The sequence below is a fragment of the Zonotrichia albicollis genome, chromosome 9 (assembly GCF_047830755.1).
Source record: "Zonotrichia albicollis isolate bZonAlb1 chromosome 9, bZonAlb1.hap1, whole genome shotgun sequence".
Taxonomy (NCBI): domain Eukaryota; kingdom Metazoa; phylum Chordata; class Aves; order Passeriformes; family Passerellidae; genus Zonotrichia; species Zonotrichia albicollis.
In genome coordinates this window covers 32,656,409-32,668,958 of record NC_133827.1, presented here as the reverse complement: position 1 = coordinate 32,668,958, position 12,550 = coordinate 32,656,409, and the positions used below count along the sequence as shown (strand labels likewise).

The window sequence follows — 12,550 nt, the reverse complement described above, 5'->3', positions numbered from 1 at the left end:
AGATTGCCCGGGGAGGTGGTGGATGCCCTACCTCTGGAACACTCAAGGTCAGGTTGGATGGGGCTCTGAGCAGCCTGATCGATTTGAAAATGTCAGAGCACATGACCTCTAAATGTCCCCTCCAATCCAACCATTCTGTGTTGCAGAGCAGGGAAGGGTGTTCAGCTGAGAAGTTGACTATGAGATGCCTTTGCTTGTGACCCCCCATGCAGTTGAGAGAAATAATCTGTTCTGTGAACAACAAAACCAATGCTGGGTGGTTTTGAGCACAATTACGTTTTCAAATGTCAAACAGCAGAGTTCAAACTAAGTTCTTATTTCAAAATACCATGTGAAGCTTAAAATTACTACTTAAACCCAGAACAGTGTGTCCATAGTTTGTTCTCTTTGGGTTCTTTTCAGAGTTGTTATCTTTGCTAGTTTTTGGTCAGAATCATGTGATTGAGAAATTCAGAAGAGAAATTGTTTTTTTTAACAAGGAATCTAGCAAAACCTTTCCCTGCTCCCTGTACTTTGCATTCCTTGGAGCTGTGGTATTGGTGGGTCAGCAGTACACATGTGCCTAGTGGCTAAACAAGTTACATATAAAAGGGCTTTTTTGCACAACAGCACCTCCTTCATTTGGCATTCTATTACAATTAAGGGATAGTAATTTTCTCTGGAATCTCTACATCTTGCTCGTGGTTGGTTGAAATTGGTCACTGAGTTCCAGAGACAGAAAAGGAAGGAGCAGATGGAATGACAGGGTGATGTCAGAGGACAAACTTCCTGCAGAAGCTAGGCAGTAAATGCTGAAAAGAAAACCCACATCTATTTCCTCTGATCACAATGGTCACCTGGCATTACTGTCCACACCTCCCTGAGTTTTCTGTGGGAACTGTGCTGAGGCTGTCGTCCTAAAGGTGGCATGCCCAAAGGACAGCTTGTTTTAGGCTCTGCCTGCTTGCCTCCAGAGGGGGAGCTCCATACCAGACTGCAGGGCCTGTATTGCAGATGCCCTTGGGTAGGGATAATTATTTCCATACATGACCTTGGACACACCTCCTTGCAGCAGGAACACTCCCACATTTCTTTCTTTGCCCCCATATTCCATCTGTGCATTTGCTAAAATAAACACTCTGTGGCAAGGGCAATATCCCGAGTACCTGACACACGACGAGCTCCCGTGCCTGTAATCCCTGTCACAGCTCTGTGCTGCTGTGCTGGCAGCTACCTGCACTGAAACACTGTGCAGGACTTAAGGATGGGAGATCTTTCCAGGAGTGTTACCGTGAAAGGCAGGAATCAGAGCAGTGAGTTCAGGCTTTCTGTCCTCAGCTGTGTCCTGTGCTGCAGACTGCTGACCAGGCCTTGCTCTTTCCATTTACACTCTTTATCCATCTCTTTGTAATTAAGGCCAAAAATGTGTTTCTGAATGTTCCTCTTGCTGCTTCCTATTGTCTAGAACAGAATGGCTCAGTTACTGTCACAGGACACCTCCAGCTGGTGAGAGATTTTCCCTTCAGGCAGGAGAAACTCGTGACCACAGGGCTGGAGGCTGACAGTTCCACCCTGTTTTCTTCTCTGCGTTCTCCATGGAGTGCAGAAGTTCAGACACGGAGTTTTGGACCCACAGATTTAAAAACTTTTGATAACATTTTCCCCCAGGTGAGATTGGATGACAAGTGATTGATGATGAGTAGGAGGTTCTTACAATCAGGCTATGTTTCTAAGCAAATATGCTATTGCTAGATTAGCACAAACTACTAAAAATAGAGGTGCTAAAAGATGAATTTGAAAAAGCATTAAGTCAAATTCCCATGAGGCTGTAGGGTCCAGCTCCATCTGGGCACTGTGTCACACCATTAAAAAAATGCTCTGTTTACCCCAAACACACACATGAACTGCAAAGGTGGCAGATGCTACCTGTCCTCGTGGCAAGTGGAAATCAGACAAAACCTAGATTTTACCATATCCACAAGTTGTGTTTGTTATACAAACAGGATGCCAGCTGTCTGCTGCTCAGCACAACAGAGAACCAGGCACAAGTTGTGATCCTGAAGAGTATTTTCTTTCTGTGTTCAGAATGGCTGGGGATCACGAAGGCAACCATGCCAACATCAGCCCTTGGTTTGCTGTGTGGATCTCAGGATTGTGTCAGCATCCAGCCAAATGACAAAGCTTCCACGTGGCACTGAGAGCTACAAAGAACTAAATTAGATCTGTTAGTTTTATCTGCATGCTCCATTTCACCAGGCATGATCATCTAACAATCACAGTAGTCCGGATGACTTGATTTCCTTCACTATGTTTACTGTGGGAGTCAACACAGTCTGATGCCCTGAGACCTAACATGCCAGGCAGTGGTTTCAATCAGTGCAGTGGGCTCTGTGAGAGAAATTTCTGCCTGACAACTGGACTCAAGTTGTTGTTCCACACTTGTATGCAATTATGATGCATGAGGAGTCCCGGTCTCATTATTAAGCACCTCCTGAAAAATAGGTTATTGTTGTTATTATCAAGAACAGCAGTACAGAACCTTGTATCCCTATGTACTGCAGAAGTACTGTACTGGTAAAATAAACCACATAGAAAATGTCAAGGGGTGCTTTTTCATGTAGGCAGCATATAGTTATAATTCCAAGTAACAGTTACAGGGAATTTCCATTTTACAATGCCTGGCTTTGGTTTCTGAGGCATCAGACAACTCCAGAGACATATCTAGGTTTTATCTCTGGTGCTAATTTGTCATTGACTGTTCTCAATCGAAAGACAGCAGCATCACTTTTTCCTTTTTGAAGTCTCATTTCACTGCATTTCGCTGGAAAGCACATCTTACTGGGCTGTATTTCTCACATCCTCCTCAGAGTGGGCGGCAGAGCAGAGCCCTCTGTCTCTGCAGGTGTCATCAGCGATGAGCTGTCCCTCTGGGACACGTTGTTTTTTTTTCCCCTTGCCATTGCATTTTCCTCATCACGTCCAAGGCAGGATTTGATGAGGGTTATTTCAGCAATCATTGTGTTTTTTCCCAGCGCTTTGAACTCGGGGGACACTGAAAGCTCCGAGGGGGGGGGGAGAGGCTGCAGCGGACCGCCCGTCATGGCGCCCGAGCGCCGCGGTGCACGCTGGGAGCTGTAGTCCGCCGCGGCACTGGCTGCGCCGTGGAGGCGCGGTGCGCGCCGGGAGCTGTAGTCCGTGGGCGCGGCGGGGCGTGGCGGGCTCTCGCCCCTCCCGCGCGACGGTGTCGCGGTGGCGGCGGCGGGGCCGCGCGCGCCCGGGATGGACATCGGGCCCCACACAGGGCACGCGGAGAGCCGGTGGGGCCGCGCGCGGCGGGACACGCGCGGCGGGAGGGGCGGGCGCGGGTGTCGCGGGGGCCCGGCCCACGGGGGCGCCCGTGGGAGGCGGGACACGGGGCGCGGGTGTGGGGCGCAGCGGCGGGCGGCGTGGGTGCGCCTGGGGGCGGCCCGGCGCTGTGCGTGTGCACGCGCGGGGGTGCTGCACTCCCGTGTGTGTGTGTGGGACGCGGCGCGGAATGTGCGGTGGCAGCAGTGCCAGCAGTAGGGATGGATGCGCGGGGGATGCTCCTGGAGAGCTCGCGTCCTGCGTGCGTGTGTGGGGATACCTGCGGGCGAGCAGGCAGTGAATAAACCTCTCGCGAGTGGGATCGTTGCTTGCAGAGCGTGACGCTGCCCCCGGCTCGGTGCCTCGTGGGAGGAAGCGCACAGCGGGCCGGGCTGTCAGAGCCGTCACCCACCTGCGGCCGCACATCTCTGCTCACTGCCGTGGGAAGGAGCCTTGGCCGCTGGAGGGGCGGTGATGGCCTCGGATGTGACACCTCGGTACCGGTGCTCTGTCCCCACTGTGTCCCCCGTCAGCCGTGGCCAGCACAGCAGCTGCCAGGTCTCTGCTTCACACCCTTGAGCTTAAGGGTGAAACCACCCCGCCCTAACGCCGTGCTGCCACCCTTCAGGTGCCTCTGCAGCTCGCTGCGCAGGGATCCTGTCTCCTGGCCTTCCTGTCTGCATCCCCTCTTTTAGGTGCTGAACAGACATTTCTTTATTTACCTCTTTATTCCTGAAGGCGAGGCCCTGTGCCTGCACGTGGCTGGTGGTGAGCACGGTGACCTCGGCTGTGTGGTCTCATATGTGCTTCAGGCTTGGTTTTTTTGGTTAACATTTATGAGCAGCAGAAGCTGTTTCCTGGAGGTGTTTTGATGGCAAGTCCTATTTACTTCACATTTTTACAGGTGCATTGGTTTTGCCCTGGCACTCACAAGCACAGGGTGAATGTTGGATGGAAATTGGTGGTGTTGGCTGGGCTGGAAGGAGCAGCTGAAACTTGATATGAGAGAGAAGCATTCCTTATCTGAGGGGCTCAGCCAGTCACTCTATTCCTGCTTGCCATATCAGCTGGGAAAATGCTACCGGTACTTTTAAAGCTATAGCACAGGTTTGGGGTGCCTTCTGATCTGCACAGTTTGAGCTGTTCTCCCTCTTTACTAATGCTTCAAACCCAGCAGGTTCCAAAAGGTAAAAGGAATTGACTGCATTCACGGCTTTGTCTTTCCAGGCTCATCTTTGTGCATTTTCTTGCCTTTGCAAGCACAAGTCCTGCACTACCAGACTCTGCCATCGTGTGACTAATAGGGCTGAGGTGGTGCCACCCCCAGCAGTCCCCCAGGGCCAAGGAGGGCATCATCCCCTGCTGGTGCTGGCAAAGGCAGGAGCCTGCTTGTTCTCCTGGCTGGCACTGATCCTTGGGGAGGATCCATCATGGGCCTTACCCTGCCTTGTCCTTTGTGTGATGTGGTTAGCATTTTTATTGCCAGTGAGGTGCCATTTCACACTGGATTGTGGCTGTTACCGATAGGAGATCACTGGATCCATCTTCTTGTGCATTACAGAAACTGCAGAAGCAAAAGTTATTTTGCTGAAGTCCATCCTTGAGCCAGCACAGGAGAGGACAATGAGGATCCTGTGCTGGATTTTTCCTCCTAGGAGCAGGTCTGAAATGCATCAAGTGGCAGGGCTATAATGCTGATATCCAGGGAGGACATTGTCCTTGGGGGCAGGAGGGCTGGTGCTGTCCTGCTGGGCAGAGAGCAGGGCTCTGGGGTGGTGCAGAGGACACAGCAGTCCAGGGGGAGCAGATGGGCCAGTGGTCAGCTGGGCAGGTTAGCAAGGAGCTGCCCCCTCTGTCTCTGGTGCCAGCAAGACCCTCAGGGACAGGCACCTGGAGAGGGTTCCTGAAGGGAACCTGTGCTGTGAGCAGGGGAGGGAGGTGAGCAGCTGCTCTCAGGGGGGTGGGCTGCTGTGGGGATCTGCTCTGCCTGTCACTGCCTCTGGCTGCCTGCATGCTCATCACAGGCAGGTCCTGTGCACATTGAAGCCCAATGGACAGTACCCTGTCCACAGGTTGTGGTCATCTGCTTGTGAGAGACTTAGCCAGATGAGCTATCTGCCATGGAAAGGTTAAAAAACACCTTGAATCCCTATTTCCTTCCCTCATCCTTTGCCAGTGCAGAGCAGGAATGCATCAGCCAGCAGCTCCTGTGGGCTGTGTTTGCTGGGGGCACCTTTTGTGGCTGTGCCCCCGTTTTCCATCAGTGCCAGCTTTCAGCACGGATGCAGGTTCCCCTGCGTGTCCCTTTCCCAGGCAGCCCGCTCAGCTATTCCTGCCCATCCCTGCTGGGCTGGCAGAGCTCTCCTGGCTTCCTCTGCCTGTCAGCCACTCCCGCCGCTGCAGATGGATTGCACGGAGCCTGCCTTCCTTTAATCCCTGTTCCCAGCAGTGCCGAGCCCCGAGGAGCGGGCGGGGGAGCCCAAGGAAGGGGCTGCTGGTTGTCTGGGAGATCTGGGGACAGCGAGGCAGAGCAGGCTCTGCGCTGGGCAGCTTGGTGGAGCCTTGCAGGAGGAGCTGACAGCCAGCACGGGAATGAGTGTCCTTGGAGATTTGTCAGAAGTCCCTCCATAACCTCAACATTCCTAGCACAACCTCTTTAGTGTGTTAAGAAGGATCAAGAGAGTCTTCCAGGTGGAGGTCAGGATTCAAGCAGGCATTGCTGGGTGCTTCCTGCAGAGCACAGGAGATACGCAGCAGATGATGGTTGCAAGGAAGATGGGCTTCATTGTTATTTTTCAGTTTTGACCACTGGCTACCTGTGTGATTCTGTTTTGGAAAGTAATCAAGGTTTGGTTTTATTTTAAGCTAAGAAGTCAGCAGCATGGCTCCCTGCCTCTGCTGTGAGTCACGTTTGCTGACTTAGACCAAGAGAAGTTCCTACCCTTGCTGGCATGGAGGGGCTGTGGAAGCCTTGGAAGAGCAAGCAGCATTTCCTGTTGTCAGCAGTGGCAGCATTAAGCCATTTTTTGCTACAAGGCTAGCAAAAAATATTCTGTGTTTATTTATATTCTGTATTCTGTGTTTTATCACTGCAGTGCAAGAGGTTCAGTTATGTTTGGAACAGTTCCCACTGACAGGTTGATGTTGCTGTACTTGAAGATGGAGTTTGTTGTGGTAAAGAAAGGAGACCCAGTGCCGAGTTTGTGGAGCTGGTGGTTGAAATTTGAGGCAGGATCAGAGGTTGTCTTTAAGGGAGGAGAGGGATGCAGCTGAGATCTCTCTGCTGCTCCATGGCCACTGCAGGTACCCTTGGTCCTTCTGGCTGGGGGAACCAAGCTCTGCTGGATCAGAAGAGCAGAACCTTGTGTGGTTCTTGCAGGGGTAGCTCTGGGCTTGCTCAGTGATGCTCTGGGGTATTATTCACTTTGCCCTTATTGTAAATTGGGGTGTTCTCATGATGTAATATGAGTTGGCCTTACCCCATGCCAGGCTTTCTATAGCACTAGCAAAGGAGAGTCCTCCTCGTTCAGGAAAAAAAGCAGATTTCATTCTTAGTAATGCTCTGAACAGCAGCAGAAAAGGGAACTTGGGCTTTCTCCATCCCTCCTGGCATCTGAAACCAAGGCTCTGTCAGTGGCAGGGGAGAAACCCTGCTGCTAATTCAGGGTTGCCCCAGAGTCCAGCCAAAGCTGAAATGTGATTAGCTGTGCTCTCCAAGTTTCCCTGCCACCTGCAGCCAACTATATGGGTCCTCATGCCTTTAGCCTTGTGTCCCTGTGTGCTTTTCAGTGTTCCAGCCCAGAAACAGCTGGGATTTGGGTATCAGAAAGGTCTTGTATGTCTAACTTGTGAACTGCTTTGGGCCAACAAGTCCCATAGGATACTTACTGTCCTACCAGCACTTAATTCACTTTTGGTGGATTCAAGATCACCTCTGAAAAGGTGCTTTAATTATGTGGCTTATTCTCTGTGTGCTTCTGTGTTCAATGTTTTAACATCCTGAGATTATTTTGTTCAAGGATTGATTTCCCTTAGTTTCCCCATGCTAGAAAAGAGCCATGGATCCTGGTTTCTACCTCTTGAGATGCACAAGTCCTTTAACGAGACCAACCATTTGGAAAGGCACATCCCTGTGTGTGCTACCCTCACATCCTTCTGTACACCACCTGCTTTTTATAGCCTGAAATAACATGAGAGGGAGTTCCCCTGACTCACTGACTGCAGTATCAGTGGCGTGGCTGAGCTTTCACTTGCATTTCCTAACTCTGAGTGTTGGAAATACCTTAGGGAGGAGCTGCAGGTGCTCTTTGACCAGGGACTGCTGATTCCTCTCTGGGCATCCACAGCCAGAGAACATCTGCACTGCTCAGGGCAGGGATGGGAAAAGCCCATAAATTCAGCAGAGCTGGATCATTTTTGGTGTCCTCCCAAGCTGTATCTCCTTCAGGAACCTGCCTGTGATTTACATCTGTGCATTTTTCTTCAGTCTCTTCTGAGATAAAGCCCCATGCCTGTTAGTTTAAGTAAAACATGAACATACACATTCTGCCACGTGTTCTGCAGGTCTGGTTTAGGGCTGTGGTGCTGTCAGGGTGACAGGCTTTTCTGCTGGGATGGGTTGGCTCCTGTGTGGTTTAAGCTTAGGTGGGCACTGGGAGTGGTGATGTTTCCCTCATGAGGAAGTGAAGTGAATGGGCAACTTGAGGTAGAGCCAATGGTTAATGATTAATTAATCTGCTTGTTCAACTAATCAGTTTGGCAATAGTGAACAAGTCTCAAAAAGAATATTGGTGAGAAAAGCTTTGTTTTAATTACCAGGAGTATGTGGCCCACACTTTGATCCCCAAGGGATGAAAATGAGAGCAGTTTAAAATAATGTTATTTATTTGTTTTCCTTCTTTTTTGCCTTGTGTTTTGAAAATCCATTTCAGTTTTGGCTGTGGGAAGGACTAACTTCTGAAACACCATCTTGTTTCTTGCCAGTTGAAAACTTGAACTTTCATGCTAGGGTGTCATTTAGGGTGCTTTTGTTACAAACCATGCAGCGACTTTTTTTTTGGTTATTTACGCTCCTGACTGTACCTTGCAACATTCCTGTTCTTCTGAGAGAGTGGCTCCTATTTGAATATGTGTTTTTGACAGCTGCTGTTCATCTGGCAACATGGTCAGGCAGCTTGAGTGGGAACCTCAGTCACCCAAAGCTTTCTTCCCCAAAGCTGCTTTTCTGTAGTCAAATGATGTTACCTGTCCACACCATTGCTCCTGCTTTGTGGTAGGTAATGGTGATTTCTTGCTGTATGCAGGGCAGCCAAGGAGGATGATACTGATGAGCTGTTGTGCATACTCCAGAGCTCACCAGCAGTTTGCTAATCTGTGTCCATAAGGTGATAATGTTTTTGCAGGTTGTGCCTACAGCAGGTGAGGGCCCAGAGAGCAGCTGTGCAGCTGGAGGTGCAGATGAAGTGTCCCCTCCCTGGGAGAGGAGCACCTCTGCATCCTGACAGGACTGGAGCTCTCAGTGTGATGTGCATTGCTCAGGAGTGCTGCTCTGTAAGCACAGGGTCTGCTTGATGTGGTTGCCCTCACACCCTTCCATGCAGCTGCTGTGCTTCTGAGGGGCTGCTGCTCTCTTAGGGAGAACATGTCACTGGAGCAAGAGCCTGCTAGAAGGTTAATCCCCAGATTTTTTGGCCCAGACTGGGCATGTAGTGCGTTGCAGGAGCCATCAGTCTGTTCTGTGTATCTCCTGGAGGTGGCTACCACTCATCAGAAGAATCATTACAATATGGCCTGTTGTCCACAAACCATGTATGGGACACCACAGGGATGCACCAAGTGCTTCAGCTCACCTTTGCTGGTTTCTGGAACACCAAAGGTTTCAGCCTGAGCAGAGTTTCTTTTGAGAGAGTGCAATACCATGTTCCTGTTGTGAAGTTCCTCTTGCTGTAGCTCTGATATATCTTGCTGTGTTCCTGTGCAGGAAAGAGCACTGGAAGCTCCTTGGCAACTTGAAGACCACAGTGGAAGGTTTGGTTTCCATCAGCAACCCAAATGTCTGGTCCAAGTATGGTGGCTTGGAACGGCTCTGCAGAGACATGCACAGCATCCTCTACCATGGGCTCATCCATGACAAGGTATGGCTCTGTCCTGCCAGCATGACTGTCTGTCTGTCTGTCTGTCACAGCTTCAGAGCTGTCATAAGCAGGTGCTGCAGCTCACTTCTGTGCTCATAGCAGAGTGGGCACAGTGCTTGTAACAGGCTGGGAAGTGATCCAAGCAGGGGCTGAGCTTGCCTGGTAAATGCTGTGGCTGTCAGAGGGACCTGGGTGCACATGCTTTCTATCTCATCTGCTTCCAATATGGTTTTTCTAAGTACTTGTGCCCCCTGTGCTGAGGCCAGCCCCTCTCTCCTTCCTTTCTGCTGCAGCCAAGTGATTAAATTGCATTTGCAGTGAGTCAGCCCCATATCATCTGCACTTGGACAAGTCCCCAGCGAGGGCTGGCAGGAGAAACTTGCATCTTCCCTGTTTCTGCTTAGCTGTGTCAGTAACAGGAGCTGGCAGCCAGCCCCATGCTCTGCGTGAATGGGATCACTCTTTCCAGGCTCTTGTTGTGCCTGCAGTTGCTCACCCAGCCTTCCCCCTTCCATGGCTGCCTGGAAGAATTTCTCTTTCCCACTTGTGTGCAGAGGCTTAAAGATCTCCCCTTCAGCATGCAATTACCAGCACAATTTATTGACAGTGGAAGGCTGAACAAGGCTGTAGGGCTTGCCTGGGGACAGGCATCCCATCAGTGGCTCTGCCACCCAGAGAGAAGAGAACAGCACAGAGGAGCCCCAGGCAGCTTGCATGGGCCAGCTGGGTGCCAGATCAGGAAACTGCACCTATGCAGTGCTGCACCCAAGCTTAAAAGCCTCCAGGAAGAGCCAGACTGGCAGGTTGTCTGAGCAGGGACCTTGGCTCTCTGGATTTATTAAGTTTGCAGACAGCATTAGTTGATGTGCTGCTCTGTTCCTGTTAGTCCCCAGCTGCTTGGACCTGGGACCTGCCCTGGGAGGTGGCCAGAGAGAGGAGCTGCCTTGTCCATGTGAGGAGTGCAGTGCTCCCTTCTGACAGACCTGCTATTCACAGGCTTCAGGGAGTGAGGTTTAAATGATTTATGCTGGTCTGTCTGATGGTAGCAGTTCATGCCAGACATGCAAAGCAGGGTGGTGTGTTACCTTCCTCAGTGCTTTTACTGTAGGCATAGACAGCTCTTCCTCTCAGGAATGTCTCCTCTATCAGGCATGTGTGACACCAATCAAGTTATAGGAGTTGCAAAAGGAGGCCCATAAAAATCCATCTTCCTAACAGCAGTTGGCTCACAGTTGCTCCAGCAAAACATTTCCGTTTACTTTTTATTTTCTTGGCAAGCTTTTTGCCTACAGTTGGGAATTGAAAAAAAAAGGTGAAAAAATCCATATGTACACATTAAGAAAACTAGGGTAAGAGGTTTTTAAACTTCTGAATTAATTTTAATTAATTTGTTTGTCCAGAAAACCAAATTCAGTCTAGAAAACTAAAATCGTCACGTTGGTTTTTTAGTCTTATAAAACAAACTACTCCCCCACCAAACCAAATAAACCACCAAAACAGAAGCCATTCCTCTGTCACTTGTGAAAGAGGAAATAGGGATGGAAGTAAAAATAATTAGCTTTTTGGTGAACAGACACTTTTTGGGTCTGTGCTTACAACCAATAGGGTGGAGAGGAAAACAGAAACGCTGTTGCAGTTCCTCTCTGAGGGGAAGAATAACTAAGAGAACCCCTCATTGTCTGAATAAAGCTGAGGCAAACAGCATGGCCTGTGTCAGCAAGGGGCTAACGGGGCTGTGCTCACTGAACTGGCACCTGGGAGGTGGCTCCTGACTGTGCTGTCCTGGCAGGTGTGCTGCAGACAGAAGGATTACTGGCACTTTGTGAAGGACATTCGCTGGCTGAGCCCGGGCTCTGCTCATCACCTGGAGAAGGTGGGTTCTGGGGGTGGCCTTGTGTGCCCACTGGGAGGGGACAGGGCAGCTGGGCTGGAGCCTCACCCATGGCACAGTGCTGCCTGGGCTGTTGGGAGTAAAGCTGCTCCATGGCTTGTGGAGGCTGACACAGCCGTGGTGTTGGGTACAGGCTGTGAACTGGGAACTCAGTGTGGCTTGGGCTGAGACAATTGGCTGCTTATGCTGCTGGGCTGGGTGCAGCAGGCATCACCAAGGGAACTGGCACAAGCAGTGCTTGTGTGTGCACAGGGGTAATTCATGTTTCTATGCAGATCTCTAAGGGTCTGGGCTGTCCCATTTCTGGGTTTTGGCTTCACCATGCATTTATTCTCCCATTCCTGACTTGTGCCAGCCACTGGCATGTGGCTTCTGGTCCTCAGCTGCCCTGTGCTGACATCCATGGTTCCTGCCATGGATGGGCACCAAGGGCTGCCCATTTATGCCAGCCCCTTTGGACACAGCAGTGACCAGCCTGCTGCTGGGGGAATGGGGGTGTACCTTCAGTCCAGCTCTGCAAGCTGCAGCAGCTCAGGCATTGCCACAGCCTTTTCCAGTTAATGTGTCAGCAGGAAAATGACCCTCACCACCGGGGTCAGGTTGGATTTGGAAGCATGGGGTTGCTCCAGGTCAGGGACAACGCTCATGGGTGGGAGAGTGTGCAAGAGAAATTCATTGTGCTGGTGGCTGTCAGAGGACTTAGGTCACTGGCTGACCTTTGAAGCATTGTTCCTGCCTGGTGCTTTTGTCTCCCTGGTGGCTGAGGAGCTGCTGGGACATGCCCTCTTTCCTGCTGACAGTGACTGGCATGTGAAAGCTGCTGTTATCAAGGGGACCAAAGCCGTGCGGTGGAACAAGCTCTCTTCCCCTTCTTGTCTCTGCCTGCCTTAACCTGTGCCTGACGTCCCTTTCCAGTTCATCAGCCTGCAGGAGAGTGGCCAGCGTGACCCCGAGGGCCCAGGGGACCAGGCCATTGCCCAGCTGTGGCTGCAGCACAGCCTGCAGTGCCACTGCCTGTCAGCTCAGCTCAGGCCACTCCTGGGGAACCGGCAGTACATTAGGAAGTTCTACACAGGTAAGGAGAATGGGCCTTTTCCTTCTCACTAGGAAAATATCTAGCTGGTGGCATTTCCAAGCTGTGTGGGAGTGAGAGAGGACAGCAGAAAAATTGATTTGCATGTAAGCAACTGGTGTGTCAAAC

At 50.9% G+C, this 12,550-nt stretch overlaps 1 protein-coding gene across 5 annotated transcripts in view; it reads left to right on the top strand.

Annotated features, from left to right (window-relative positions):
* Positions 1-12,550, top strand: part of RUBCN (rubicon autophagy regulator) — a 31,481-nt gene that overhangs the window by 744 nt on the left and 18,187 nt on the right. For 4 of the 5 annotated variants that reach the window (XM_014265499.3, XM_005484899.4, XM_005484900.4 and 1 more), the window contains exons 1-4: positions 3,149-3,296; positions 9,305-9,458; positions 11,248-11,331; positions 12,265-12,424. In XM_014265499.3, coding sequence (XP_014120974.2) covers positions 3,259-3,296; positions 9,305-9,458; positions 11,248-11,331; positions 12,265-12,424 — 436 coding nt within the window. In that variant the 5' untranslated portion in view covers positions 3,149-3,258. Of the gene's footprint in view, positions 1-3,148; positions 3,297-9,304; positions 9,459-11,247; positions 11,332-12,264; positions 12,425-12,550 lie in introns of those variants that run through there. The other variant, XM_074547252.1, reaches the window with a different exon arrangement.